Source organism: Corvus moneduloides, chromosome 1, assembly GCF_009650955.1.
Source record: "Corvus moneduloides isolate bCorMon1 chromosome 1, bCorMon1.pri, whole genome shotgun sequence".
Lineage (NCBI taxonomy): Eukaryota > Metazoa > Chordata > Aves > Passeriformes > Corvidae > Corvus > Corvus moneduloides.
In genome coordinates, this window is record NC_045476.1 from 116,162,893 (window position 1) to 116,189,011 (window position 26,119).

At 43.1% G+C, this 26,119-nt stretch overlaps 2 protein-coding genes across 12 annotated transcripts in view; one reads left to right on the top strand and one right to left on the bottom strand.

The window, feature by feature from the left end:
- SS18 (SS18 subunit of BAF chromatin remodeling complex) overlaps window positions 1-6,030 on the bottom strand; it is a 49,697-nt gene extending 43,667 nt beyond the window's left edge. For 3 of the 4 annotated variants that reach the window (XM_032124038.1, XM_032124020.1, XM_032124046.1), the window contains exons 1-3: window positions 5,962-6,030; window positions 2,374-2,450; window positions 1,060-1,144 (exon numbers count right to left, since the gene is read on the bottom strand). In XM_032124038.1, coding sequence (XP_031979929.1) covers window positions 1,060-1,144; window positions 2,374-2,450; window positions 5,962-6,030 — 231 coding nt within the window. Of the gene's footprint in view, window positions 1-1,059; window positions 1,145-2,373; window positions 2,451-5,593; window positions 5,681-5,961 lie in introns of those variants that run through there. The other variant, XM_032124029.1, reaches the window with a different exon arrangement.
- Window positions 6,031-6,191: 161 nt separating this feature from the next.
- The window catches only part of TAF4B (TATA-box binding protein associated factor 4b), a 113,068-nt gene continuing 93,140 nt past the window's right edge, over window positions 6,192-26,119 (top strand). For 2 of the 8 annotated variants that reach the window (XR_004243019.1, XR_004243020.1), the window contains exon 1: window positions 25,184-25,523. Coding sequence is in view for 2 of the 8 variants with exons in the window: in XM_032123967.1 (XP_031979858.1) it covers window positions 25,244-25,523 (280 nt within the window). In the remaining 6 variants the exon portion in view is untranslated. Of the gene's footprint in view, window positions 6,425-14,739; window positions 14,880-23,510; window positions 23,758-24,575; window positions 24,735-25,179; window positions 25,524-26,119 lie in introns of those variants that run through there. The other 6 variants (XM_032123984.1, XM_032123999.1, XM_032123992.1 and 3 more) reach the window with 6 other exon arrangements.

The window sequence follows — 26,119 nt, forward strand, 5'->3', positions numbered from 1 at the left end:
CTGTTTCTATAGTCCTCTAGGTACCACCTTGAAAGGATGCTTCGCTAGTACCAATGATTGGAGAACACTTCTCCAGAGACCAAAGAAAAAGTAATTCAATTTCAGTTGGTGAAAACTAGTATCTAGGAATGGCTGTTTTATAGACATTCTTTTTAGCTTCATATTACAGAAATGAATCAAGACTATATTAATTCAAGAAAAGTCTTATTACCAAAAAACAAAGAACTTACTTGTGTTACTCACAATGAACTCCCCAAGCTTTCTGATTAGCACAAAAAGCAAACAGATAGCAAGCCATTTTAATGCTGCTGTTTCTTTTCTTACTGCTCCATAAACAATGGAAAAGGGGAAAAATTTGAGGCATCGCATGAAATAGAGTTCAGGAATACAGACTCAGAAAAAATTCAGACTTAGAAAAGACAGCAAGTAATATCCAAGACATGTAAAGTGATGTAGTGTTTCAAGTTAAGCCTGGGAGCCCTTATATCTTTCATATTATCATAATGCACCTTAAAAAAAAGGTTGTTTTCCAATACAGAAGAAAGGCAAAGAATTTGAGACTCACCTAGAAGTGAGAAAAGCAGAAAAAAATTTACCCAGACTCATTCCACTAAGGCAAGAGAATGGATGATATTCCAGTGAAAAATAAAAATCCCACTCCCCCATCCTTCCCTAATCTAAGAGGAAAAAGAGCACTGCTGTAGGAGTTGACTAAGAGCCATGCCACTACAGTTCTCAGCTGAGGGGGGAAAAAAAACCAAGGAAAAAAAATTCTGTCTTTGAGGCAGGCCAAATAACTCTGCATTGCATATCTTATTCACACTAACAGTCTTCAGTTAAATAAGCCAGATTTTAAGCAAGACCTAAGCAGTGAGATTACTCCAAATACAGCATGAAGGGATAGCATCATGTATGCACTGTACAGTAAATCAGAGGCCAAGTGTTTGGTCATTATCTCAAACATTTGGTTGGTTGGTTTTTGGTTTGGTTTTGCCGTTTTCTTCCCTTCAGGAATCCAAATGAAATGTATTCCCCACTTTTACACTGTTTTGTACTTACTGCTGGTAGTAGAGACTGCATGTTCTGGTTGGAGTCAGCTATAGTGGCTAGGTAAACCAAGTTTGTATGCAGCATCTGCTGGTATCTATCAAAATAAAGCAAAACAAATCTTAATTCACTAATACAGTAACATCAGAATTTACTCTAATTCCACGTATGTACAGAAAGCTACCTATGCTAAACAAGACTCAAGACACAAGAGTACCATTACTACGAATCTTAAGCCTCTCCCTCACACTTACCTACTATCCAATCTTTCCCAATGTCTCCATCAAATCTATGCCTATCTCTACTACTGTCTTGGTATAAAAATAATGTAAAGCTGGGTGACACTAGTTTCACCTGTTTCACTTCCTGCCTTAAACTAAATCACCAGAAGACATATAGGGAGTGTGCTTGTGTCTGGTGTAATTTCCATCACAAACGCTAGAGAAAGAGAGCTTTTTATTATGTCCTCATATTCAAGATATCATAGATTTATGTCAATTGTGACCACATTTCAGCAGGACGCCAAGCTTTCAAAGTTTGCTAAGGAATAATTTTTCTGCTAGAGAACCACAGTCCCGATTCTTAATATCTAGCCCACAGTCACAAAAATAACCTTGAAAGCTGGAGCAGATTACAAGTACATAACTACAGGCTTGTGAACAAAAGTAGTCCCTTAAACCAAAAGCATTTATTATTTATGATCCCACTCCTATTCCCAGACTACCAGTTCTCTTGGCAAGGGACTAAGATGTCCTATCTGTCCATATTTTTCTGATTACATGGGTGCCATGATCACCTCATGCCAGAAAAGAGTAATGGGAAAATAACACTCTTTAACAATTCACTCCTTCTATAGTTCTCTCAGATCACTCTCCAAAGGCCCCACTAGAAGCAAGTCCATATCGGATATTTTGGCAAGTCAAACTTTTAAAACAAGCCAGTTTGTTCTTGGGCAAGTGAAAAGCAGGTAGTTTTCAAACATGCCATGAGGAAGCAGAAAGGCCCACTTTCCTACATGATTTTGAGAATAGCTCAAACAAAACTACCTCTCTCCAACAATGGGAAAAGATCTGTTACACTGTCCTAGTTTGTATGAGCACCATCATCGTGACATCGACTTGCAGTAGGCAAGTTGCAACATTTCAGTGACAGAAGTGATACTCATACAGCAAATAAACCCCCCCACACACATAAATTTTAAGTATAGTATGTGTAGCAATACTTTTCTTCACAGCACAGGTGTCCTGAAACGTAAGCTAAACATCAAGAATGGTCATCTAGATGGAAATTCACCCAGTACACAGTAGATATGGATTAAGGTCTTACTGAGAGCATTCAGAAGTCTTTCCTTTGTTCTGATAGTCCATTATACACTGAATGAGATGGTTGTTTTCATCCAACATCTGAAACAATAAAGAAGAAGTTTGGAGTAAATTTCACATTCTTTTTGGAAAGAAACTGAAGGTAAGTTTGAGTCTTGAGTCTTGCTCCTTGTCTTAGTTTTTAAAAGCAACAAAAAAAAAGTTGTTATCCAGAAAATTCTGCTTCACCAATTATTTATAGAACACTGTTTTGCTCCCATATTCCCCCCATCTGATGAGTTTCAGGGGTTTTGGCTGAAGGGTTTCATAGCACTACTATCAGCAGCTACATTTGTGAAGCATCCTGGTCAAATAACAATGCTGATTCTGCACCAAATTCTTAGAAAGTTTTAGAAGTTTTCTGCATTCCTTCATTTGATTGCTAACAAGAAATTCACTTAAAAGTCTATGCCCCAAGTTTCCCTTCTCCTTCTAAAGCCTGCAACTGCTTATAAATTTAATTTAAAAAGGCACTGAAATTGTTATTGATGAAAACTGAGCTGACCAGATTTGTTCAAAGCAAATGTGCTGGAAAGCTAGGCCATATTTACATGGAGAATGTCTAACTAGCTGCATTTTAGAAATATTTGGTATAATGGTGTTACAGTTTAGGAATGGTATTCCCCAGTTTAGTGCTCCCACTGAAACACTCCAAACCATGTACCCTTCTCCCCTCTAGTGGGGTGGAGGGGAGAACTGGAGATACAAAAGGTTAAGATCACCAGTTGAGATAGGAAAAATTTACTGGAAACAGCAGTGAGATAAGAAGCAAACGGGAATAGCAAAAATACTAATAATGGAGGGTACAAGAGAGGCAAATGATTCCCATACAGGTGCTCACCACATGGAACCCCTGACAATATCTGACCACAACACACTACGTGACCCCTTCCCCCATCCCCCATCAAATGAAGTGAGGTCCTACAGAATAATCTCCAGGTCCACACTGTGATCCCTCCTGGCTGCTGCAAGAATTAATCCTGTGGTGGCCACAAACAGGACAAATGGGCACAATAAATCTATTATACTTCAGAAGTGTCCATGAAAATGAACACCTGTTAATTAATTTTCTGACCAAAAAAGAGTAGTGCTAAAACTCATGGGAAATGGCTGATTTCACAACTTTCTACAAGAAGTTCATGAAGTCAAGAGTGTTTCAAGCTCTGTAAACAGGAAAAAAAAGCACAACCTGGTCTCCTACAGTGCATGTGCCCACACTCATCTTTCTAGCTCATGCTCTGCACTCTGATCAAGCAAGATTCAGCAGAATCATGGCTAATCTGAGCCACCAGCCAAGTTACCCAACTCAACTGAGTGCAACAGAAAATTTACTGCCAAACACAAAATCTTCCATCAATTTACTCCTTTGCTTTCTCTCACTGGAAAGCTAGTTTAGATCCTTTACCCAGCTGCTTAATTTCACAAAACTAACAGAATCTTAAACGTCCCAAAGATCATCTCCTTCTAAACATGGTTGAAACTAGCCATGACTAGGCTCATCCTTCCAAAAGGAAAGCACAACATCATTACACAACCTTTATTTCCCAAACAAATTCTAAGCGAGGGGAAAAAAAAAAAAGAAGTACTGACTCTTTTTCTCCTACCTAATCCAGCTCTACTGTGAAAAGAGTATGGAGCCAGAAACCGTATGCAGTCTACTCAGGACTTATATCCATGTAAGAATGAGCCAGCCAGACAAGTTTTCTTAAACTCTAACCAGTAATTTACCAGAATGGACTAGAATTATCCCAGTGCAAGTATTTTGCCTGAAACTGCTAGATCTGGAAATGCATTTGTTAAGCACTAAACACAGACATAACTGCACTACTTTCAGCTACTGTGTGAGCCTCAGAAAACAAGCAAAGCTACAACTGCACTCTCTGAGGAAGATCACAGACCACTGCTACACTGGCACATGACACATGTACTAACTTTAAGTTTTATAAGAAACACAATGGCCATTTTCACAAAAAAAAAAAATGGAGAAAAATGAGACAATACCTTTGGTACCAAAGTCTAATGGAGCACTTGCAAAGGAAGCTGTGAATCAAGGCTCGCCTCAGAATGTCTCCCACAATCCTGAGGAAAGTGGCAGATTCTTAAGGCTTATCAGACAAGTAGACCTTGAGATTGCCCATTAGATGGTTGCACTCTTCACTACAGCCATGTAAGCCGGACCTCTCGGGGAGGAAGGGATGGATGGGAGGGCAGGAATGCTAGGACTAAGAGGAAAGGGAACAAGAAGGAACATAACTGTTTCCTAGATAGGACTGCAAACAACTGTTTTATACAAGTTTAACTGAGTGCTTGCTGATAGAAGATTCAGATAGTTATAAACATCTACCATCAAAATACAATCTCGTTTCCAGCTGGATGAAGATACCTTCAGGGCTTCTGACAGATCAGGTACATTACAAAAATTTTTCAGCTTTAACACTAGGATTTTGCCAGCACACCACCACTGAACTAATGGTTTGACTATAGCACATAAAAAACTTAAATCGTCTGTATTCCCCATGTGACCTGAAGTCTCTACTGACTACCTTTGTGCAGATTTCCACCCAGTGGATATGCATTTTTCATCTACAATTCCCAAGCACCAACTTCTCCAACAGTAGCCTGGAGGTCCCCATTATAGCTGGGGTCTTCTCTGACGTCCATATCGCTGCAACACCTACTTTGTTGAGGCTCTAATCCTTTACTAAATCAGACATTAGCTCTATCTACCCAAAAGACTCCCCTACGCAAGGAGCTGGCAGCAATCTGAAATCTGTTTGATCCACGGCCATCCACACCAATGATGGTGCGAGTCTTCAGTAAAGTTTCCAAATACCACACAGCTAGCAGTCAACTTGAACATGCTCCTTTGTTGCTGCTGACACAAAACACTGTGGAATATTATAAATCCTGTAGGTCCTTTTTATTTCATCACTTTAGAGAGTTAACTTGCTCCCTCCCACAAAAGCTGAAATGGAGTCGTCCGGAGCCGCTGTCATTGGCTCCGACCGCAATATTCTTCTTCAATCACACCTAAGGTTCAGTGGGAGGCAGCCTTAACTACCAGGCCGACCAAGTTTGGGGAACTGGAGCCGCCGCCTACCCCGCAGCGCTCGGAGTCAGGCACAGGGTCTGGAACAAGCCGGCTGCGGTCCCACTCCCAGGGCCCCCCCGCAAGAAGGGCTTACTCAACTCCTCCGCTTCCAGGCCGAATCCTCTCGGGTTAATTCAGGCCCGCGGGGGCAATCGGGGCAGCCCAATTGGAGGAAGTAAAATGAGGGCTGGAGGGGCCCAGGGACATCGCCCGCCCCCGCCCTGCGCCTCCCGCCGGCCCCGGGACCCTCCAACAAGTGTCCAAGCGCAGAGAGAGGGGCAGCGCCCCGCCGGGGCCGAGCCCCGGGCACAGCCAGTGCTCCCTAGCGCCGGCCGCCTCCCTTCCCCGCCGGGGCCTCGGCGCTCCGGGCCGCAGCCGCCCCCGTTCCCCGCGCGGCAGGAAGCGGCAGCTGCAGCCCCCGGGGCCGCCCGGGCCGGGCCCTCCTCCTCGCGCCCTCCTCACCTTCTGGATGGCGGCCGGCGTGATCTCCCCCTTGCCCCGCTGCCTCGGGGCCGCGAACGCCACCGACATGTCTGGCGGGTGCCGGGAGGCTCCGCGTCCGCCCCCGCTCCCGCCCGTTCGCGCGCGCGCCCCGCGGACCCAGCAGTGGCGGCGATCCGGGAAGAACGCGGCGCGCGGGGGGGCGGGGGCGCGCGCCCGGTGGGACGGCCCAACCCCATCCCGCCGGAGGAAGGGCTTAAGGAGGACCGGCGCCTCCTCCCTGCTTTTCCCCCTGGCGAGGGGGCGCCTCGATGAGACCGTGGTCCTGCACGGTTCTGCAGAACAACGGGACTGAGAGCCGACGCTGAGTCCCTTCGAACGTGACCCCCACACGCAGTCTTGTCACGCGCCTGTCTTGGCTACCCCCCTTTCCCTCCGCGCCCTTGGTACATTCCTGCCCAAAGCGCCTCATAGCAGAGAAATGGTACGGCCGGCTGGGGGGGGGGGGGGATGGTGTGGTGATAGTGCTGTGGCGCGCACGTTGCAGGGGAGACGCTCGGGCTGTGCCGGGCGGCAGTCTCTGCTCCCCCCTCTGCCCAGCGCCGCAGTTGGTTGCACCCGGGCAGTCCGCTCTGGCGGCAGCGCGTGGCGGGGCGGGACGGGACTGGAGACGCTGAAGGGAAGCGCTGGGAAGGGGCGGGGGAACTGGTTTGGGGTCTGGAGCATCTGTCGTGAGGGGAGACTGCAGGAGCTGGCCGTGTTAGTCTAGAAAGAGACGATTCACTAATGCATACAGATATCTCGCAGGCGGGTGCCAAAAGAGTGGTGCCCAGCGACAGGACAAGGAGCAGTGGCCATAAACTAAAACACAAGAAGTTTCCACTTCAACATGAGGAAGGACTTCTTTACATGGGGGGTGGCAAAGCACTGGAACAGGCTGCCTGGGGGCGTGGGGCGGTTTTCCCCGATGAGCTGGCCGGCTGCAGCTTCCCTGCTGTGAAACAGAGCAAGAAGAAGCTCCACATTAGGCTGCCACATTAAATATAAATTACAGACGCTGGAAGTGCTGAAACCAGCCTTGATTTGTTTCAGTGCAGCCAATGGGGGGAATCTCGGTGTCGCCAAAGAGCCTCATGAACGAGTTTGCAAAGTCTAAGACAATTTTTGGAAGAATGAAGAGTCGTAACGGGTAATTGGTACAGGGACATTGAAAGTCCCCATCCAAAGCATTTTAAACCTGCTTTTTCCCGGGCACATCCATTGCTCAGCCTGTGTGCATTCCAGCGCCACGCTGCAGACTGTGGGTACAGAACTCCTTGCCCTTTGCCAGCTGATGCCTGCCCTTGCAGCTGGCAGAGGCGTGCGCTGCCGTGGCTGGCAGGACACTCACTGCCCGGGGGAGGATACCACAGCCCACGCCACAAGACGTGAATCTTGGTCCTTACTCTTGCACTGCTTGCTCTGTTGCTCAGCTGTTGCTGCCGGAAGGCCCTGGCTATACCCTCCAGCCCTAGCCGGCCCTTTTGGTTACAGCGCACATTGTCAGTGGCATCCATGGCCACCCCGTGGCTGTGCGGCTGCTTCCCAGCTGGCATGCTCTCTCCTCGGACCGTGTCTAGGCTGGCTCCTGTCCCCAGCCCCATGACGATTACTCTTGCTGGCTCTGCTGTCCGAGGGCATGCTGCGACTGCCCATCACCCCCTGCTTTTTTTCCCTTGACAACCAGTTCCCAGGCTGCTGGCTCCAAGCTGTTGTATTATTCCTACAGCATCCCGCTCCCCAAGGGCTCACCACCTGGGCCTGATGCTCTCTGTTACCACAATGGCACTTCTTCTGCCTTGTCTCTTCAGATTATACAGGACCCTGAGTTGATGCTAATCTGGCTTGCTTTTCTCTGGGATATATCTGTGACTCAACGCCTTGCTCTGTAGGTTATGCTAAGATGGAGCCATGCCAGCATGTCCATTACTTTGTGTTTCTAACCATTTCATCATCACTGTGGTCCATTTTTTGGTCTATTTTGGTCCCTTTTTTTCTGTCTCCTACGCACTTTATCATCATCATCATCATCATCATCATCACTATAATACTTGTAGGAAACCAAAAATAAAAAAGGAAGATTTGAAGAAACCGTATTTTTCTAGATTTGATAGGCTTCATGGTGATTCATGGTTATTGTTACATGGTCTTGGAGTGACCTCAGAGAGTAACTGTTGTAGTACCTGTGTGTTCAAATTGGTACTTTTTAGTTACTACAGACAGCAACAAAGAACCCTACGAATGAAGAATGCATGATGGCCATGGCCAAATCAGTGTGCAGAACAACCATCTCCTACCCAGATAGTAACAGAATTATGAAGACTTATTTTTTCAGTATATACTTGTCCCTGGAGAACCGGTGAGGTCTCTGGAAGTGTCCCAAGGCTGCAGGCATAGCAAATGTGTTCCCATGAGATACACTGGGAATGCCACAAAATGTTTTTCTTTTTCCACAAGTATGACATGTAGATGTCATGCTCTGGTCACCTGACCACCTTGTATAAAGCACTGGAGTGTCTTGGTGATTGCAGTGTTTGAGATGATGTGGGTTAGATGCCAGACACATAAACACTGCTCTTAGGATCTGAATGTTCCATTTTGTTCTTCCACACTTTCAGGTTGGCTTTGAGTTGAGAAAAAAAAATAGGTTTGTGGGATGCCAGAGGTGATGAACCTTAAAAGGAAAGGAGTCATTTCCCATTGTATTTCCCCAAATGGTCCAAACGAAATATATGAATTTTTTTAGTACATTCCTATTTCCATGCAAAATACAGGAGAACAGTGTTTGGAATTCAACTCTGTCAGTTTTTAGAGGGAAGATATAAGATCATTCATTCAGAGTCACTAAAACTATTTCTTTTCCTCATTTTGTCTGAGGATTAAATTAAATCCATTTTTTTTGCCATTTGCAATGTTTTTTCATTCATATGTTTAACATTTTGGACTTCCAGATTCATAAATAGCAACAGATCTAAAGAAACACTGAAAAAACCCGAGTCTTACAGCTCTATTTTTTTACCATGCAAAAGGAAATTCACATTCAAAATCAACATTTAAGTAATGGCACAGATGCATACAAGCAGGGAAATAGATAGCTACAACAGAAATGTGCCACATGTCTCAGAACACATAACCACAACAGGGTGTCTTTTATGACTTCCTTAATGCACTGCAATATGCCTACATATCAAAGGACATATGGTATATTTTCCCTTTAATTGCACATTTCTTTGCTCTTGTGAGTTACTCACAACCTTAACATTATTTAATTGTAATTTAGATGCATAAATCTCAGTCATCATCACGAGTTTCAAATGCAAATATGTTTCAATGAGATGTGCTTCCACCTCTATTCCAACTTTCGTCAGTGTAGTCTTTGTTTTTTTGTTGATGTGCTTTTGAGTATGTCATATTTTTTGGAGAGAGAAGAATGCAGACAGAGGAGGATCAGTCCTTTTCTGAAAGAATATTTCCTGTGTTTCCAACTCGTATTTCTTAGTACCAAGTTGTTTTCTGCCACTTTTATTATCTGAATTTCCATAGAGTCATGGATATTTCCATCCACAAGGAGGCAGGTACAGAATGCTGATTCAGCAACATTTTCAAATGTACATTTAAAATTTCAAAAAATTAAACCTAATATTTTAAAAGCTATATATACAGGAAAGAGGACAGCAAAGAATTTCACGGTAGTACCACTTGCTTAAAAATGTTCATGACTAAAGGTCTTGGTATGAAAGATAAGAATTATTCCTATTAGCCAGGTGTTTCTTAGACAAAGCTTTTAACATCTTTTTGGTGAGAACACCTAATTTTGTGCACTCACTTCAACTGACAGAAACCCACCCACTTTCTTTGCTATAGTAAGGATGATAGCTCAAGATCTACTGCTGATAGATAGGACAGTGGTGAATTTGAGCCTCTTTTTCAGGGCAGACTACTTTTTCATCTTCAAAGGAATAAAAAAATGGGGGGTGTTTATGCTGGTGTTTTGTAACATCAACAATACCATCAGGTAACAGAGCAGGTCCCAAGGAAGAAGGGTCTTTCGGTAAATGAAAAAGGAAGATGGCAAAAGGAAAAAATGCCATTTTTGGTGTAGTATTTCTTTACCAACTGAACTTGGTGATCTCATAACTTCTCTGGGATTTTCTACATGCCCAGTCTCTGTGTCAATTCATCTTGTGCCAAAATGAAGCTTGCACCTGAAGGTCTGCCTACGTAAATGGTTGATGTTCAAATTCTGTTTATTTAAAACCCAGTAATTTGTTATCAAAATACACAACAATATCAGAGTGGTTTTTAGCGTAAATGGTGCTTTTTGCTACCTGAAAGAGATGACACTAACAGGATACATTTGTCTTGAATTTATTCTGCCAGCTTCTTGCCTGGGTTTTTATTCCCCAATTTTGTCACTTCTATTCTGCATTGACTATTGTATGGAATAATAATAAAAAGTAGCACCTGAAATGCAACCCTATAGGTTCCTGTATAAAACAAAGTACTCAAACAGCACTGCATGCTACAAGGATATTGGTGGCTCTGCCATATTCCAGAGAGGCAATAACAAACGCAGAAAAAAAAATCATTGGGATGCTAAACTTTTATTCTACTACCTGTCATTTTAGTCTGCAGATATAAATATTTAGAATAAATAAGCTCACAGCAGGTTCAGCAGTTTGCACTAATGGGAGTAAGTGCAATATCTGCGGTGAGAAAATCTTTCCATGTCCTGATTTTATTCTTCAAAAGGGAATCTCCAGCTACTAGGAACATATGCTATAAATAAAAAATAGCAGAACATCTAATCTAAGCCTACTTAGAGCTGAAAATTCCTCAAGTAGTCTTAGAGGTTAATATTTTATTTTAAGGCACAGGAGCAAAGTGCTACAGTTCACTAACTTCTTCATTTTTTGAATGTTGAAAGCAAAGCAGAAAAGACAAACATGAGAATGCACTGCCAAGCCATGCTGAAGAAAAGACAGCAATAATCTTGACGATCACTGAACTTTCATATCTGTTAAAAGGCAACACATTTGCAGTGGAGAGTCATACTGTTCTTTTGGGGACTCACTTCTGCGTCATCTGCCTTCTCTCCTGCATCTGCCTTCTGAAGACTCATAACCATGAAGGACAGAGGAGATGACTGAACAACTAGAGGGCAGTACTTCCACCTTGTCACAAGCCCAATCAACATCCTGAGGGATTATAGAAAGTGCAAATTATGTCGAGTGCAATTTCCTTTCCGAGAGTCTGATCCCGTGAGGTAAAGAAGACCCCCCCTCATTCTGCTGGCAGTGCTCTTTCCAGTGCTGTCCAAGATGCTCTTGGCCTTTGTGGCAAGGGCATGTTGCTGGCTTACACCCACCTTGTCCACCAGGACTCCCAGGTGCTTTTTTTGCAAAGTCATCCCTCAGCATGAGCTGATGCATGGCATTGGTCCTCCCCAAGTACAGGACTTTGCTCTTCCCTTTGTTGAACTTCATAAGGTTCCTGTCTGACTATTTTTTCAACCCACTGAGGTCATCCAAGAGCGATGGTGTATCAATAATTCCCACTCTTGGAACGTCTGTGAACTTGCTGAGGGTCCGGTTCCCTGCTGTCATCCAGGTCAGTAATGAAGAAGTTGAACAGCCTTGGCCCCAGTAGTGACTCCTGGGATGTATCTCTGTTGACTGGCCCCCAGCTGGACTCCATGCTGCTGATCACAGCTCTGTAAGACTGATGGTTCAGCTAATATTCATACACCTTGCTCATGTAGTCTGTACCTGGATCAGTTTGCCTGTTAGACTGTACAGGAGATAATGTCTGAAGACTTAACTAAGGTTAGTTAGTTAGTTAGTTAGTTAGTAAATATTAGTTAGCGAGATTAGTAAAATATTCCCTCTCTGCACGCTCAGACAGTGTCTCTATTCCTCCAGATTGCCTGTCCTTGCTTCCACCTCTGGTACGCTGCATTTTTATGTTTGGGTTTTGTCAGGAGCTCCTTGCTCATGCTCATCCATACAGATTCCTTGCATCTATGCATGTGTGTTTCTTTTCAAGAAGGAGCAAAAAGGAGGAGAAGGACGATGCTTTGTGTGAGTAGTCTGTGAGAAGAGTGTCCCCAGGGCAGAGGAGGTCTGCTGTGAAAAACAGGAGACCACATCCATGGGGAGAAATCTGGCCTGTAGGGATCATGGCTGCTGGATGTGCCACTGAGGAAAGCAGATGTGCCACAGTTCCAGGCAGGCAAAATGATGATAAAGTATTGGAGTATTCCCCAGGCATGTGAGGTGTCCTCCTGCCTGCCCAGAAAGATCTTCCCTCTCTACTCACAGGAGTAGGCACACCAAAGGTGGGAAGGTCAAGGTTCAGGAGAAGCAGGGAGCAGGCACAAATTTACTTTAATTACAGTGTCCAGAGTTGGTATTTGCAAGGCAGGAACTGTAGGTCTGTATCTTAAAATGAGGGCAACAAGGGATGTATCCTAGAAATAAGTAAACTGCCTCTGGACTACCCTACAAATAAGAATTGACTGCAATTTTCTATAAGCAACATAGAAAAAATAGTAACTGTGTTGATTTCTAGTATTTATTTTAAGGACGTAGCAATGTTTTTTACCACTCTCTTTTCCTTTTATTCAGCATGAAATTTTAAAGCATGCCTCTCATACAAAAAAAAAAAAAAAAAAACTTTTAAAAAGTTATCCCATAATTGCAATATATTGTCTTGCAAGTAAAATAGCAATGTATCTTACTATTAAGTCAGTCTGAAAATTAAGTTGAGTTTGCTCTTGGTATCAGTAAGAAAAATTCTAAGTTAAAAGACTAATTAGAAGCCTTGCTGCTGAGAATGTGGGCCATTATAATACTCATGCCTCTTTTATATTGATTCTATAGGAATAAAAATGGAGGGTTTTTTTCTAGACTATAACCTTCATTATTAAATACTACTAGTCTTCTAGTAATGACAAAATGTGGTTTTGTGTAATTTTCCAAATACATTCACAGTCTAGCTATTAGTGTGTATATATATTTTTGCAGGAATGAGGTACTATTGCTCAAATAAATTTATTATGCCATTTTCTAAATGTTGTATTCTTTCTTAGTCATTCCAAGTGGGCCTTTGATTCTGCCATACATGATGCATCATTTTACCCTGCTGATTTAACTATTGAGAGAAACTCAGTTTGGAATAATTATCTTTTGTAGAATTCATTGTTTATGTATTTATGGAAAATACTAAGCATAGACTTTATTTTTCTTTATGTTTGTCTTTCTCAGAATTCCTCATACTATTTGGTCAGCATCAGCTTGGAAAGTTGATTAGATATTGGCAAGGAAAAGAAATTATAACCCGTGAATGAAGAATTGAGGTAACTTTGCTCTCTGGAGAATGGAAACAAAAACAAAACAAAACAAAACAAACAAAAAAAAAATCATCTGAAATTATGACAAGGAGAGCGAAGTGCAATCTGATGAAGAGAAGCAGATTAAACCTCCTATGTTTATTGATATTTATTGGTTCAGACCTAATTTTTGTTAGCAAAAGAATGAATTTTAAGGCTAGAACAGAGGACAAAATTTTAATGGATTGACAATGTAACATGAAATTGTCTATGAAAACTTTAGTTTGCGTAATTTAAAATGGAAGTTTTATGAGCTCTGAAATGTAGAATTGATGGCTAGATTGTATGTACCTATTAGTTTGGACTTTTGAGAAGTGCAAACATTTTATATTACAAATATGAAATCATAGTCTGTTATTCTTCCTAAATGACCAAAGATACCAGGTTTTGTCTTCTAAAATAATACATAGTTTTCTGTATTTACACATGTAATAATTTACCCTGTGTGTAGTTTACATAAAATAGTCACAAAAACTGTAGTTTGATGTTGGTTGTGATGTGCCAAAGCTCTGGTCACAGGTAAATGATAAGGAGAATTATTATCATAAGAAGGTTGTGTAAAAAAGGTATGAGTTTTGTACTAGTGTACTAAAAGAGCTTTTTTTTCTTGAGTGCTGGATAGGAAGATACATTTCTGCCAGGAAAGAATTACATGTGTTTCTGTAAGCCCTCTTTTACATCCATTTGTTAGCGTTGGTAGGAGAGCATCTTTGAGGAAGACTGACTAAGCAGGGAAGGAGGGGTTACTTATGTTGTACTTCAGTCATGCCTGAGGTGTTCAGCTCAAAATCCTTGTTTATTTATCACTGACCCTATTATTAATTTCTTCAGTCCATTGTCAGATCTGACACAGTGCTGGTCAGTTTTCTTTCTTTTCTTTTTTCATTTATTTGTGTCTTCTAAGAAAAAGGTTTTATGACGGGAAGTGCCGAGTTTCAAACAACTGAGAAAGCAACAAAATTATTATCTGCTCTTGAGACGTTGACTCTACTATTTGTTCAATTAGTCTCTTAGAAGTTGTCAAAGCAGCCATCTTGACCTTTCTTTCTTTCTACCTGTGACTATAAAAGGAGCTTCTCATAAATGTCTGTAGTACATCTGCCTTCAAAACTCATCCCCACCGAAATACCTACGAAACCAGTGACAGTGTTTAAGTTGCAGTCTGGCATTATCTTACAGCTGAGTAAACCTCACAGCTAGCTGTTACCAAAATCCGTGTTTTTCCTTCAGTCCTCTCTACACTCACTTCCCACTCTGTCTCCTGTGCCATCACTTTTATTTGTCTGATCATGTAGTTTAAGATGTTTAAGGAAGCTAAATTGGCAGAAAACCAATTGCCTTTCTTTAAAAGTGCTTTTTTGCCTGTTCAGTTTCACAGATTGGGAACGAATGAGTTTCAATGTCACAGCAAGGGAAGATGATTCACGGGACAGAAGAGTGGAGCAGCTTTACCCTTCTTTGTCAGCAGTTAACTTTTAGATCATCTTAGCCATGACTGCACCTATAAACGGTGAATATACCGAGAATACTACTTGCCACATTGATCTGTGCTGACTTGCTATCTGCCTGGGCTCTCATGTCTGTAACCACCTCATTTCCTTTCTTTTCTACTTGGTTGTAAGCCTTTTGTCCAGGGGCTGCCTATCTGTACTGTATTTGTAAACCACAACTTTTGCAACTTCAAAACTTTTTGCTGTGATGTTTACCGTATCTTAGAATTTTTCCTTCTTAACAGGTGTCAGACATTATTATTTCTAATTTGGGGAGGATGATACAGCCTCCACATAACTGTTTGCCAATGTCCTTGTGAAAAGACATTATTACAACATCTCCTCTGCATAACATAAATAAATACTGTAGATAAGAAAAATTTATCCTTAATTTAACAGGATGGAATTTGAGGGCTGGACACAGCTGTGTTGGGTACACAGAAACAAAAATGCCGCCAAGCTTCAAGAGGAAAGAACTCTGAGGAGAGTGTATGCACTGGTTGATCACATCTGTTTGGCTTTTGCAGCTAGTGTTACCAGTTATTGCAGCACTATACGTTGCTTTGCAAGTATATGGTACATAGGAGACCTTTAAAATTTAATTTATGAAGATGATTGAATAACTATAAATTTATGAAGAATATTGTGAAGATAGCACTATAGTTTGGGAGATCAGTACTAGGACATGAAGGCTTCTACACAACTGTTTTGAATATAGCTAAGGAATTCTTATGGGGACAGTGGGAATCATTTTGATTTTTCAAAATTAGTGGTCCTTTTTTTTTTTTTAAATCATCTTTTAGGTGTCTGTTTGCATCTTCTCATTAGGAACAAGCCACTTGGATAGCACAAGTTGCTCTTTACTAATTCCGATGGCAATAGGCAGACTGAAAGGGACAAGAAAGACTAACCTACAGATCAAATTCATCAAAACAAATAAGGATGATATTGGAAATATTTCTGGAGACTTGGAAGACAACTTTGGGCTTAAATCTCTGCTGCCATCCTCCTTCCCTGCCCTAGATGCTACCTCTTGACATGTCAATCTTATAAAAGACACCCCTCTTCCAAACATGTATAAGCCAACTCTTTTGAACACTTGCCTCTACAAGGAATATTTTCCTTCAGATGAGGACTGAATGAAAACAAAACTGCATGAAAGCTCACCACATTGTTAGCAAAAATGCCTAGAGCATACATGTCATCTCACTGTACAGTTCCATATGACCACTAAGCCAACTGGTCATTGCTATCTGCCCACCACAAAGCAAAGGTCTTACCCCAGGCTGTGCTCTCCCACTGACACTTTTGTGCTGGCCTTACTGCCTGGCTGGGGTGTGGTAAACCAGGCTGGCAGCCCTGCAGGGCAGAGACATGAGCCAGGAAAACCAGAGAAGGTTTCTTGCAATATCTCACCCAGGCCAGGTGAAAGCCAGCAGAGACTCAGAAGAAGGGGAAGCAATTCAAAGAGCAAAGCCACAGCACCGACTTAGATCAGTCTAAACTCTCACATTAGTGTGTGCTACTGGGTGGTGGCAGAGTTACTTACCAACACAAGTGGTGGTGTTTAACTTTGCAGTCTTCTACTCTTCTATATTGTGATGTCCCTGTCACACCTTCTTGGTTTCCTGTCCTCCTGGGACCTGCCTGTACTTGCCTCTTATTCCCTAGTTTTCGCCTCAAGAGTGTAGTTAATTGGATTACTGTTCATGGTCCCTGCTTGATTCCCAGAAGACAGAAAGCAGGGAAGCCCTAGCTCCCATCTGCTTTTCCCATCCTCTGAATATTTTTTTTTTCACTGTAAACAGTGCAGGACACCTTTCTTGCCATTCTCATTTTAATTTCGAGAAAATGCTGATGGAACCTTGTCTGCAGGATTGGTGGAGGTGTGTTGGCAGTTGGACCACCAGGGATACCATCAGTTGACAAAATCATGGCTCAGGTGAAAATGGTCACCATCAGCTCCTCAGTAAACCCTGGTGAAGGTTCTGCCTACCTTCTGTGTCTCTTCTAAATGAATAAATGCTACTGATCGGGTTTCTTTAATGTTACTGTATTAGAATATTTTTTTAGTATTAAACTTTGGAGAGGGAAAGATAATCATTGAACCACTAAAAATATTTATTCTCTAGATAATGCAAGAAGAGAAAACACAGCACTAGAAGCTAGCCTTGCACACCAGACCACGAGGATACTCATCAATTCACCGGGAAGCTGACAGCGATTTAGATGCTAAAAACTGGAAAAAGTTTGGAATTCCATTTGAGAGAAACCCTGTGCATGCCTTTTTTTTCTTCTCTGATGTAAAGAAATATGCACCAAACTTTGGCAGTTCTTTCAAACAGAGCTTCTTGGCTGTTTTTGCACAAAACCCCGCCAAACTCAGCCATGGCATTCCTAAAGTGCTGAATATAGACCTACGTGGGTTAGTGAAATAGTCTACATCCCAGCTTACTCAGAATGCTTCTACCATGGACAGAATTTGAGTTCCTTCAACTATTGCTCACAGGAGTGTGTCAAAAGTATTGAAATTTTTGTCCTTTCCATAGTTGTCAATCAGAAGAGGTTTTGGCAAACAAGAGTTGCCAGAATAATTTATGTAAAGAAAAAGACCTGTATGGCATGAAAATCGTTGAGAACTTCTGTTCTCATGCATTTATGTTCCTAGATACCCTAAGATGAAGTCCTAAAACATTAGCAGAGTCTAACTAGGAGCTGCGAGGGGAAATTGTTGACCTGGCCAACAGGGCCTCTTTCCTTCATGAAAATGCAAAATACTTGGTAAATATACTCATTTTAATGATTTCATTGTATGCTACACTGTGAAATCTGGTGGAAAAAACATTGAACTTGCTATAGTAAGGAAAACATAGCCATCCCAGGTATGTATTAATGACTTTACAGGAAACAATTATATAAATGGTATGCAAAATCTTCTCACAAAAATTATTCCAGGTGACACCTGTGCATTCAACGTGATGTATGAGATCTCCCCTAACATCTGGTGGTACAATGTTGGTGACTTCTGTAGTGTCTCTGTAGATTGATAGTGCTGGGAGCTATAATGGTTGCTGCTGATTATAATAGTGTAAGACACTGTTGGGAACATTTCATGCAGGAAGCAGTGTAGGAAGGTGTATGGCAACATGCTACTTGTGTGGGTTGTATAAGGCATTATCATTGTCTTTGAAAATGATGAAAATTATAGCAGTGTTTTATCCTGTAGTGATCCTTATCACAGTGTTTCTGACATGTTGTGGTCCCTTAGTAGCTTAATAGCTTCTATCATAAGTGGAAGATACAGGCTTTATAGTATATACAAAAATTTGCATTTAAAATATCAGAATGCAGTATTCTCATTTTTGTAACAGTTACTGTAGTACTACCTCTACAAAGTCTTGCCAGCAGGTTAAAGGAAGGCACTCTTTCCTCTCTGCTTGGGACTGCTGAGGCCACACCTGGAGTGCTGTGTTCAGTTCTGGGCTGCCCTGTACAAGAGAGACACGGATGTACCAGAGAGTCCAGCAAAGGGCCCCAAGGATGGTGAAAGGACTGGAGCATCTCACCTATGAGGAAAGGTTGATAGGGTTGGGACTGCTCAGCCTGGAGAAGAGAAGGCTCAGGGAGATAAAGTCAATATCTATAAATACCTGATGGGGGTTGCAAAGAGGACAGGGCCAGTGGTGCTCAGTGACAAGACCGGAGGTAAGGGGCTCAAACTGAAATGCTGGAAGTTATGTTGAACATCAGGATTTTTCTTGGTTTTTTTTTACTCTGAGGGTGATGGAGCACCAGAGGGTATTGCCTGTCTCTAGGTCTTCCGCTTGAGTAACAAATTTCAACAAGTGTGTACTTTGAAATTCAGTGTGCATTTTCTCTCTCCCAATACAGTAGTCCAGCAAGTGACTGTGAGCTGCATGTTTTGGAAACAGCATAGAAAAAGTAGGGAAGGGAACAACATGTAAATGCATTTTCCCAAATGTTTCAAGAGGGCAAATAATTCATTTGGGTTACATTAATGCTTTTGACATTAGACTAATTTTCAGTTTTAACATTTGTTCAAAGTTTAAAATACCCCTCTTTCCACCTTCAAATATGAGAACAGTGTGAGGGAAGGAACAAGAACAGAAAAAAATCTTAATATTTTTATTAATGACCAAAAGAAAAAAAAATAAACCCAGGTATTCTTTGCAGACATTTTTAAATCTTTGATCAAGTAAACCACTTTCTTTGAAATATCCATGCAAGCAAAAAAAGGAAACAACATTGCAGTTTCAGGCTCAAAAATCATTATCTTTCTATGCTTTTATGCTCTTTGTGTATGAAGGGTGAATCAAATTATGAATTCCCCATGGAAGACCAGCAGTTCAGCTAAAAAACATGCACCTGCTTAATCCAAGATGATATGCAAGCATAGGGAGGTGGAAATTAAACACACCACTCCAACAATAGTTTTCTACAGTGTGATACTTGTGAGGATAAAGGAAAACAAGGACACAACCTTGCCATTGGAAGGGAAGTACATCATTTGCCCTGGTGAAACTGATTTGCTATGTCCTTTTTCCAGTCAGCACTGGGGTTTTGGTTTGGGTTTATGTTTCTTTTCTTTCTTTTCTTTTTTTCCCCCCAGAAAAAAAGTAACTGCGTTGTAGGTTTATTTTCTCAACAAATTTGGAATAATCACCAGAGTGTTAATTCTTGAGTGTTCTGTTTTCTTCTAGAAAGAAAAATTTCTAATAGCTACATGAGTTTATTAAATGCTGAAAAATACAATTAAATACAGTACATATTCTTAAATTTTGAAAAGTCCCTGATGGAATATAGTTCTGGCTGACACCTGAGTTTGTTTTATATTAGGGCACAGTGTGAAAGAACAGGAAGATATCCTATATGCCTCAATGAAATTCCAGTCTCTGTTTTAAGGAGGTGGGGGACCACCAACACCAGTTTTAATTTGTCTGCAGTTGGATTTTAGATTTTACTGGTGTAGCCTGTGTTACAGCTTTTGCTCAGCCTTACTGTGGCCGGTGTTAAGTGATGGGAAGGGGATGCAGCTCTATTTAGCCCCTTTAGTAACTCCACTCTTGGTTGCCAGGGGTCTTTTAATAGGCCTTTGTCTGATTTATAAATCTGATTATGCCTGTTTGCACTGTTTTGAAATGCTTTAGAATATTTAGCTGCACTGTTTTTGCTGTGGAATGTAACTAAATAGATTGGAGCATCACAATTGGAAATCTGTGGCACTAAACATTTTGTTTTTTAATGCAAAAGATATTGAAATATAAGTTACAGAAGCAGATAAGGGAAAAAGATTTAAAGTCACAGAAAAATTATGACAGCATAATGTTTTTGAAGCTCTAAGAGGCAGTAATGGTCCAGAGTGCACAGAGTTGCTAAATGAACTTGTTTCTCTCTAAGCTGAGTTTTGTAGTTTTCCTGAAACATGATGGAGCTAGAGTTGTGCTACTCCCAATGTTTGTGCTATGTAAAGAGGCATATATTTATCTATTTTTTTCCTTGCACATATATTTGCCACAAAAAAATTACTGACATGTTTTCCAGAAGCTGATGATTGGTCTGGGTTAGTGGTGGTACAGGATATGTAAAATCTGTCAGAATTGTTTTTTCTCCTTTATTTTATTGTATTTTTTGCAAATAGGATAATTACTGCTCAGTGGTACTATGAGTCCAGTAAAGATCTTATTTGTGTTCTGTTTCATTTACTAAGTGTTGCAATGCTGTACATTATTCATAAGCAATATTAATAAATAAATAAAATAGCAACGTCACTTTACATAATGCTGTATTATTATAGGCCACTGCAGCTTCAGTGATAAAACTCCTTTCTTTTAGCGAGTTTTACTGTAGCAAGTGGTATCCAGTATAACTTCATAGTATAGTTCTGTAATTCTTAAAATGTTGAGTCTGAGATCAATTGGTTTTACTCTCTTGTGTTCTGTTGAGAATATATTTGTGCCCAATGGCTAAGCTTTAAAACTGTGGATCTCTTTTGTAGAGGCATTTTTACTGTACCTGTTTGCTGTTACTGTATATTTTCTATTAATGTCTATTGCTCATGCCCATTCCTCCCTTCTTTTTTCCTTTGTTCACTTAGTTTTTCTGATCTACCTTTCTCATTTAGAGCCAAGCTTGTGAGGTGTGTGTGCTTTCCAGACCTTCTCACCTCATCAGATCACTTCCAGCTGAACATGAGCCAGCCATGCCCAGGTGGCCAAGAAGGCCAGTGGCACCCTGGCCTGTATCAGCAATACCGTGGCCAGCAGGACCAGGGCAGGGATTGTCCCCCTGTACTCAGCACTGGTGAGGCCACACCTCGTATCCTGTGTCCAGTTCTGGACCCCTCACAACAAGAAGGACATTGAGGTGCTGGAGCATGTCCAGAGAAGGGCAACGGACCTGGGGAAGGATCTGGAGCACAAGTTGTTTGGGGAACGGCTATGGGAGTTGGGAGTGTTTAGTTTGGAGAAGAGGAGGGTGAGGGATGCCCTTATCTCTCTCTACAACTACCTGAAAGGAGGGTGTAGCCAAGTGAAAGTTGATCTCTTCTCCCAAGTAACAAGCGATAGGACAAGAGGGAATGGCCTCAAATTGTGCCAGGGGAGGTTTAGATTGGAGATAAGGAAAAATTTCTTCACTGAAAGGGCTGTTGAGCATTGGAACAGGCTGCCCAGGGAAGTGGTTAAGTCACAATCTCTGGAGGTACTGAAACAACCTGTATGTGTGGTATGAGGGATACAGTTTAGTGATTGACTTGGCAGTGCAGGGTTAATGGTTGGACTTGATGATCTTGGTGGTCTTTTCCAACATAAATGTTTCTATGATTCTGTGATGTAGGTTGGGGTTCTATGATTCTGTGATGTAGGTTGGGGTTCCTCAAATCAGCTGGCACTGCAGGTGTACAGCCAGACAGGAATTCCTCTGCTGGGACTTTCACATGTCTCAGTGTTAGCTCTCTTGCTATTAGTAGCTCAGTATAGTCAACAAAGCCTTATGTCTTATAACAGGATAAACATATATGCCCAATTCTTTTATTATACCTTCCTGTTGTACTTTGAATGTTTTATAAGGTTTTAAAGCTGCAGGGTACTGTACCTCATGGAACAAAGACTTTGACTTAAGAAAATCTGTATATACATTGTGATCTGAATATCTGAAAGAAAGAGGCACCTCCCTAAAAAAAATCATCAATCAAGACAGAAAAAACAGGGCAGACTGTAACTCTGACTATAAACAAACAAACAAAAAACTCTACTCAAATTGCAACCAAAATGCAGGTGTGGTTACTGCTGATATTAAATAGTTATCTGTGATTTCACTTGGTTGTTTTCATTAGTAAATAAATACACAGTTACAACTCTTATTCACTTACTTAGTCTTTTTGGTCATGTATTCTATTCCTGCATTTCCAACTAAGAGGAAACAAAGGATCATGGACAGATTAAAAACACTTAAAGCATATTAGATAGATTTTACAGAGTTATAGGAAGCTGAAACCATTGTTGTGTGTGAAACTGACTTAAGATGTATGGACTTAAAAAGATCTGTCTCCAGAAGAGTTAAGGCCTGCTGTGTGGACAAAAATTTTGGAGGGTGGGTAGCTTTATGGAGGGTGGTTTGTGTTTTAAATATGCTATTTGAAAGCCTTCAGAAAGCTTAGAACAGCACAGACTGATTCAGTGCACACTGTGCAGGTCTCAGCTGTTGGACACAGGTTATGCAGAGCAGTACCTACATAACCTAATAGCTCCTGGGAAGGAAATCTGAGCTGCTGTTTGCTGTAATGCTTTCCTATGCCTGGAAGGTAAAGAAGGTACTTCTATACGAACGTCAGATGAGCCCATTCATGGGTTATTTGAAGTAGTGGAACAGGTCAGTTTGCCAAGGCCAGGTGGTCATGGAAGGAACAGTTAGATGTATCTTCAGCTGGCTTTGAAAAGTAGTTACCACACTTAGCACTATCCCCTGGACAATGTCTTGGGGTAAAAAAGCATGTAGACAAGAATGATGACTTAATTCAGAGTCTTTCAGTGCATGGGGTTTTTTTTCATGTTCGTATTTACCCAAGAGAATAGAGGTTTTTAAAAAGCCCAAAACTCCAGGTAATGACAAAAGTAACTTTCCTTACATGCTGAAACCTGTTCAGTTATGAAAAATAGCTTTCAAGTTCCAGATTATTTTTTCCTTTTTATTCTGAATGACTTTTTGCATTTTTCTTAACTTTGTTAATAAAGACTGCATACTGGGTTGCTATGATAACACATTTTCCAGTGTGGAAAAAGGACTCTTCCAGGACTCCTGTTATTTCCTGTGCAGTTTCATAGAATGATGGGTGCCTCTGCTTTGTTTGGAGAGGACACTTTAGCTTTTTATTTTTTTTTAAAGATATGCATGTTTCTAAATCTTCTGGGCTTTGTTCACTGGACTATAGATTTTTTTTTTCTCTTTATTATAATTGTGCTATGCCTTTTCTTGTGGTGCATTTCATATGGCTTCCTTTGCTCCTTGATTCATGTATTTCTTTCTCTCACTATGCTGTATTTTTTACTTCCTATTTTCACACACTGCTGTGCTTTGCAGCTTTAGTGTATACATTTCTGTTGTCTTCAGCTGTTTCTTTTTGCCTCTTTGAGATCCGCTTTCACTCCTGAACATTTGCATGGGGGTCTCAGAGACTCCCTCAAAAGTTCAATGGCTGCAAGAAGATAAAAGCTTGGCTTTAAGTAAGAAGCCAACTCCACTCTTCCTGAAGTCCAAGAACAATAGACATGATGCCTTGCTTTGCATCGTCTTTCCTTCTGCCATCAGTCACTGCTGGTCTTTGCTGAAACTGAAGCATCCCGGTCTCCTGGTCTCTGTGCATCCTTTGGCATGTAGGAGGTAACTCACTGTACTCTGGTTGTTACTTTGTGTCTGTAGCACAATTTCATATGAGTAAGAAGTGATGTAATTTGGTCAGAGTTGGCCGACCTGTAAAAGGTACAGAGGATGCTCATTCTTGCGTTACCACCTCTCCTTTCTCACCATCTTCTGAGCTTGCTCTGACACTTGGAAACTGTGATCCTTGCTGCTGCCACCTCTTTGAGATTTTGGGCTGATTTGTTCTGGCATAGGATAGGCATGGCAACTGGTGAGCAGTTTCTCTTCTCTGTTTCTGTTGCTGCTGACAGCAGTATAAAGCAGTAATGCTGTGGAATCAGCAAGGTTGTTACTCAAAATAGTCAAAAAGCAGAGCGTTTCCCTTTCTTGTCTACATTTCTACCTGAAAAACATAGTTGTGAGGGAAGTTTAATACAAGAGTGATTTTTTTTTTTCTCCTAATATTTTTTGGACTTTGTGGTTTTTTGTACCACTTTAATGAACCAAACAAGAGGTCCTGGATTTTGTAATTACTTATGTTGTGCTCAACTTGGGCAGATATAAGCAATACCCCTTAAATTTTATGGGTAAAATAAAGCACGTGCAAAAACATGCTTCAGAATGTATTGAAATTTAGCCCAAACTTGGCTGATATACAACGACCTCCAAGCAGCATTACTGAAGGTCATGGCGAGCTCCCTATCACACGTGGAAAAACTTTGTTATATTCTGAAATTTGTTTTTAGAGCTCTGTTGTGTGTATTGTGTCGGATTACACTTGCTTTACAAGGTTTCACGTCCTCTCTTAGCCTTTCTTCAAGTGGAGTCCCGGGCATGAAGGTCAAACCGGACAACTTTGTCCCCTGCATCCTTACAGGTCCGTGCTGCTTTCGCCGTCTCGGCCCCTCAGCAAGCTCCTATCACGACACGACGAAGTCTCACACTTGCCGGAGCTGCTTTTGTTTTGAATGGAAGCCCCAAGGACACCTGCAGCCCAGGTACAGCCAGGGGTGCTCTGGCGCAGGTAGGCGGGCCGGAGGCTGGTACGGCGGGAGGAGTAGCTCTGCCGCGGCCGCCCACGCATCACCCCCATCCCGGGGCTCCGGGCGCGTTCCCCTCCGGCCACCCGGGCTCTGCGCTGCCGCCACGTTCAACACGGCAGAGGCGCCGGGGTCCGCATGGCTCCATAAACACGGGCGGGCTCAAAGGGGCGGTGGGGCCAAGCCGGGCGCCGCCGCAGTAGGACGCGCTGGCGGCGTGGGACCGCCCTTCTTCCCTCCTCCCTTCCCCTCCCCTCCGCTCCCTCCCGCCGGCGGCAGGGGAGGCCGGGCCGGCCGGGCCCACGTGCGCGGCGCCCGGGAGCCGGAGGAGCGGCGCTGCCATGTGTTTCCGCGGGCGAGTCGCCGGCCGGGGCAGCGCCTGAGCGCCCCCCGCCCGCGATGCTGCGGGGCGCCGCGGGGCTCTGCGCGACGCGGCCGCCCCCCGTCCCCTCGCCGCCTCCGCCTCCATGAGCACCTCGGCGGCTCCCGTCAGGCTGATGCCCGGCGGGCACCCGGAGCAGGCGGCCGCCTGCGCCCCAGCCGCGGGCTCGGCGCCCGACCGGGGCAGCCCCGCCGCCGCTGTGCCCGGCGGCCCCGCGCCCGCTGCCGCCCCGCCGCGCCCGGTGGCCGCGCCCGCGGGGACCCCGGTGGCGCGGGGGGCCGCTCCCGGCGTCCCGCGGCCGGTGGCGCCCAAGGGGCCGCCCACGGCCACCTTCCAGTTGCCGGCCAACTTGCAGCTGCCCCCAGGTGAGGGATCCGTCCCGGGCTGCCCCAGCTGCGGGCATGTCCCGTGTCGCGACTTCCCCGGCGTGTCGCGGTCGTCGCTGCCGGGGAGTCGGTGTGCGGGACGGGGAGCCCGGCGCGCTGCCCTTGCTGCTGCAGGCGAGGCGTGGCGAAGGACGGGCAGGGCGGCGGGGGTGGTAGTGATGGTAGTGGCGGCGTGTGTTTCAGGTTGGTTGTTTGCCCCAAACTTCTGGGAACCGGCGTGTGTGTCTGCCTTGCAGGGCGCTGGCAGTGTGGCTGGGTTCAGTCGGGTAGCGCTGGGGATGCTTACAGCCTGTCTGGAGGATGGATCTGGAAGTCTCTGGATAAAGGCAACTTCTTACTTTGCTGGGTAGCACGAGGAGCAGGAGAAGTAACTAAAAACTCAGCGGCCAAGTTACCATGATATGTGACTTGAAAAAGACTGCTCGAGGCTTTCGTGGAGCTTGGATGAAGGAGTATCTCGGGGAGGGGTGTGTGAGCGTGGGTTGGCGACTGCAGAGCGGCTCCGTAACTCACAGAGCGGGTCAGGTTGCCCGCGCTCCCCTCCGACCGGGCAGTCCCGCAGGAATTCTTGTCAC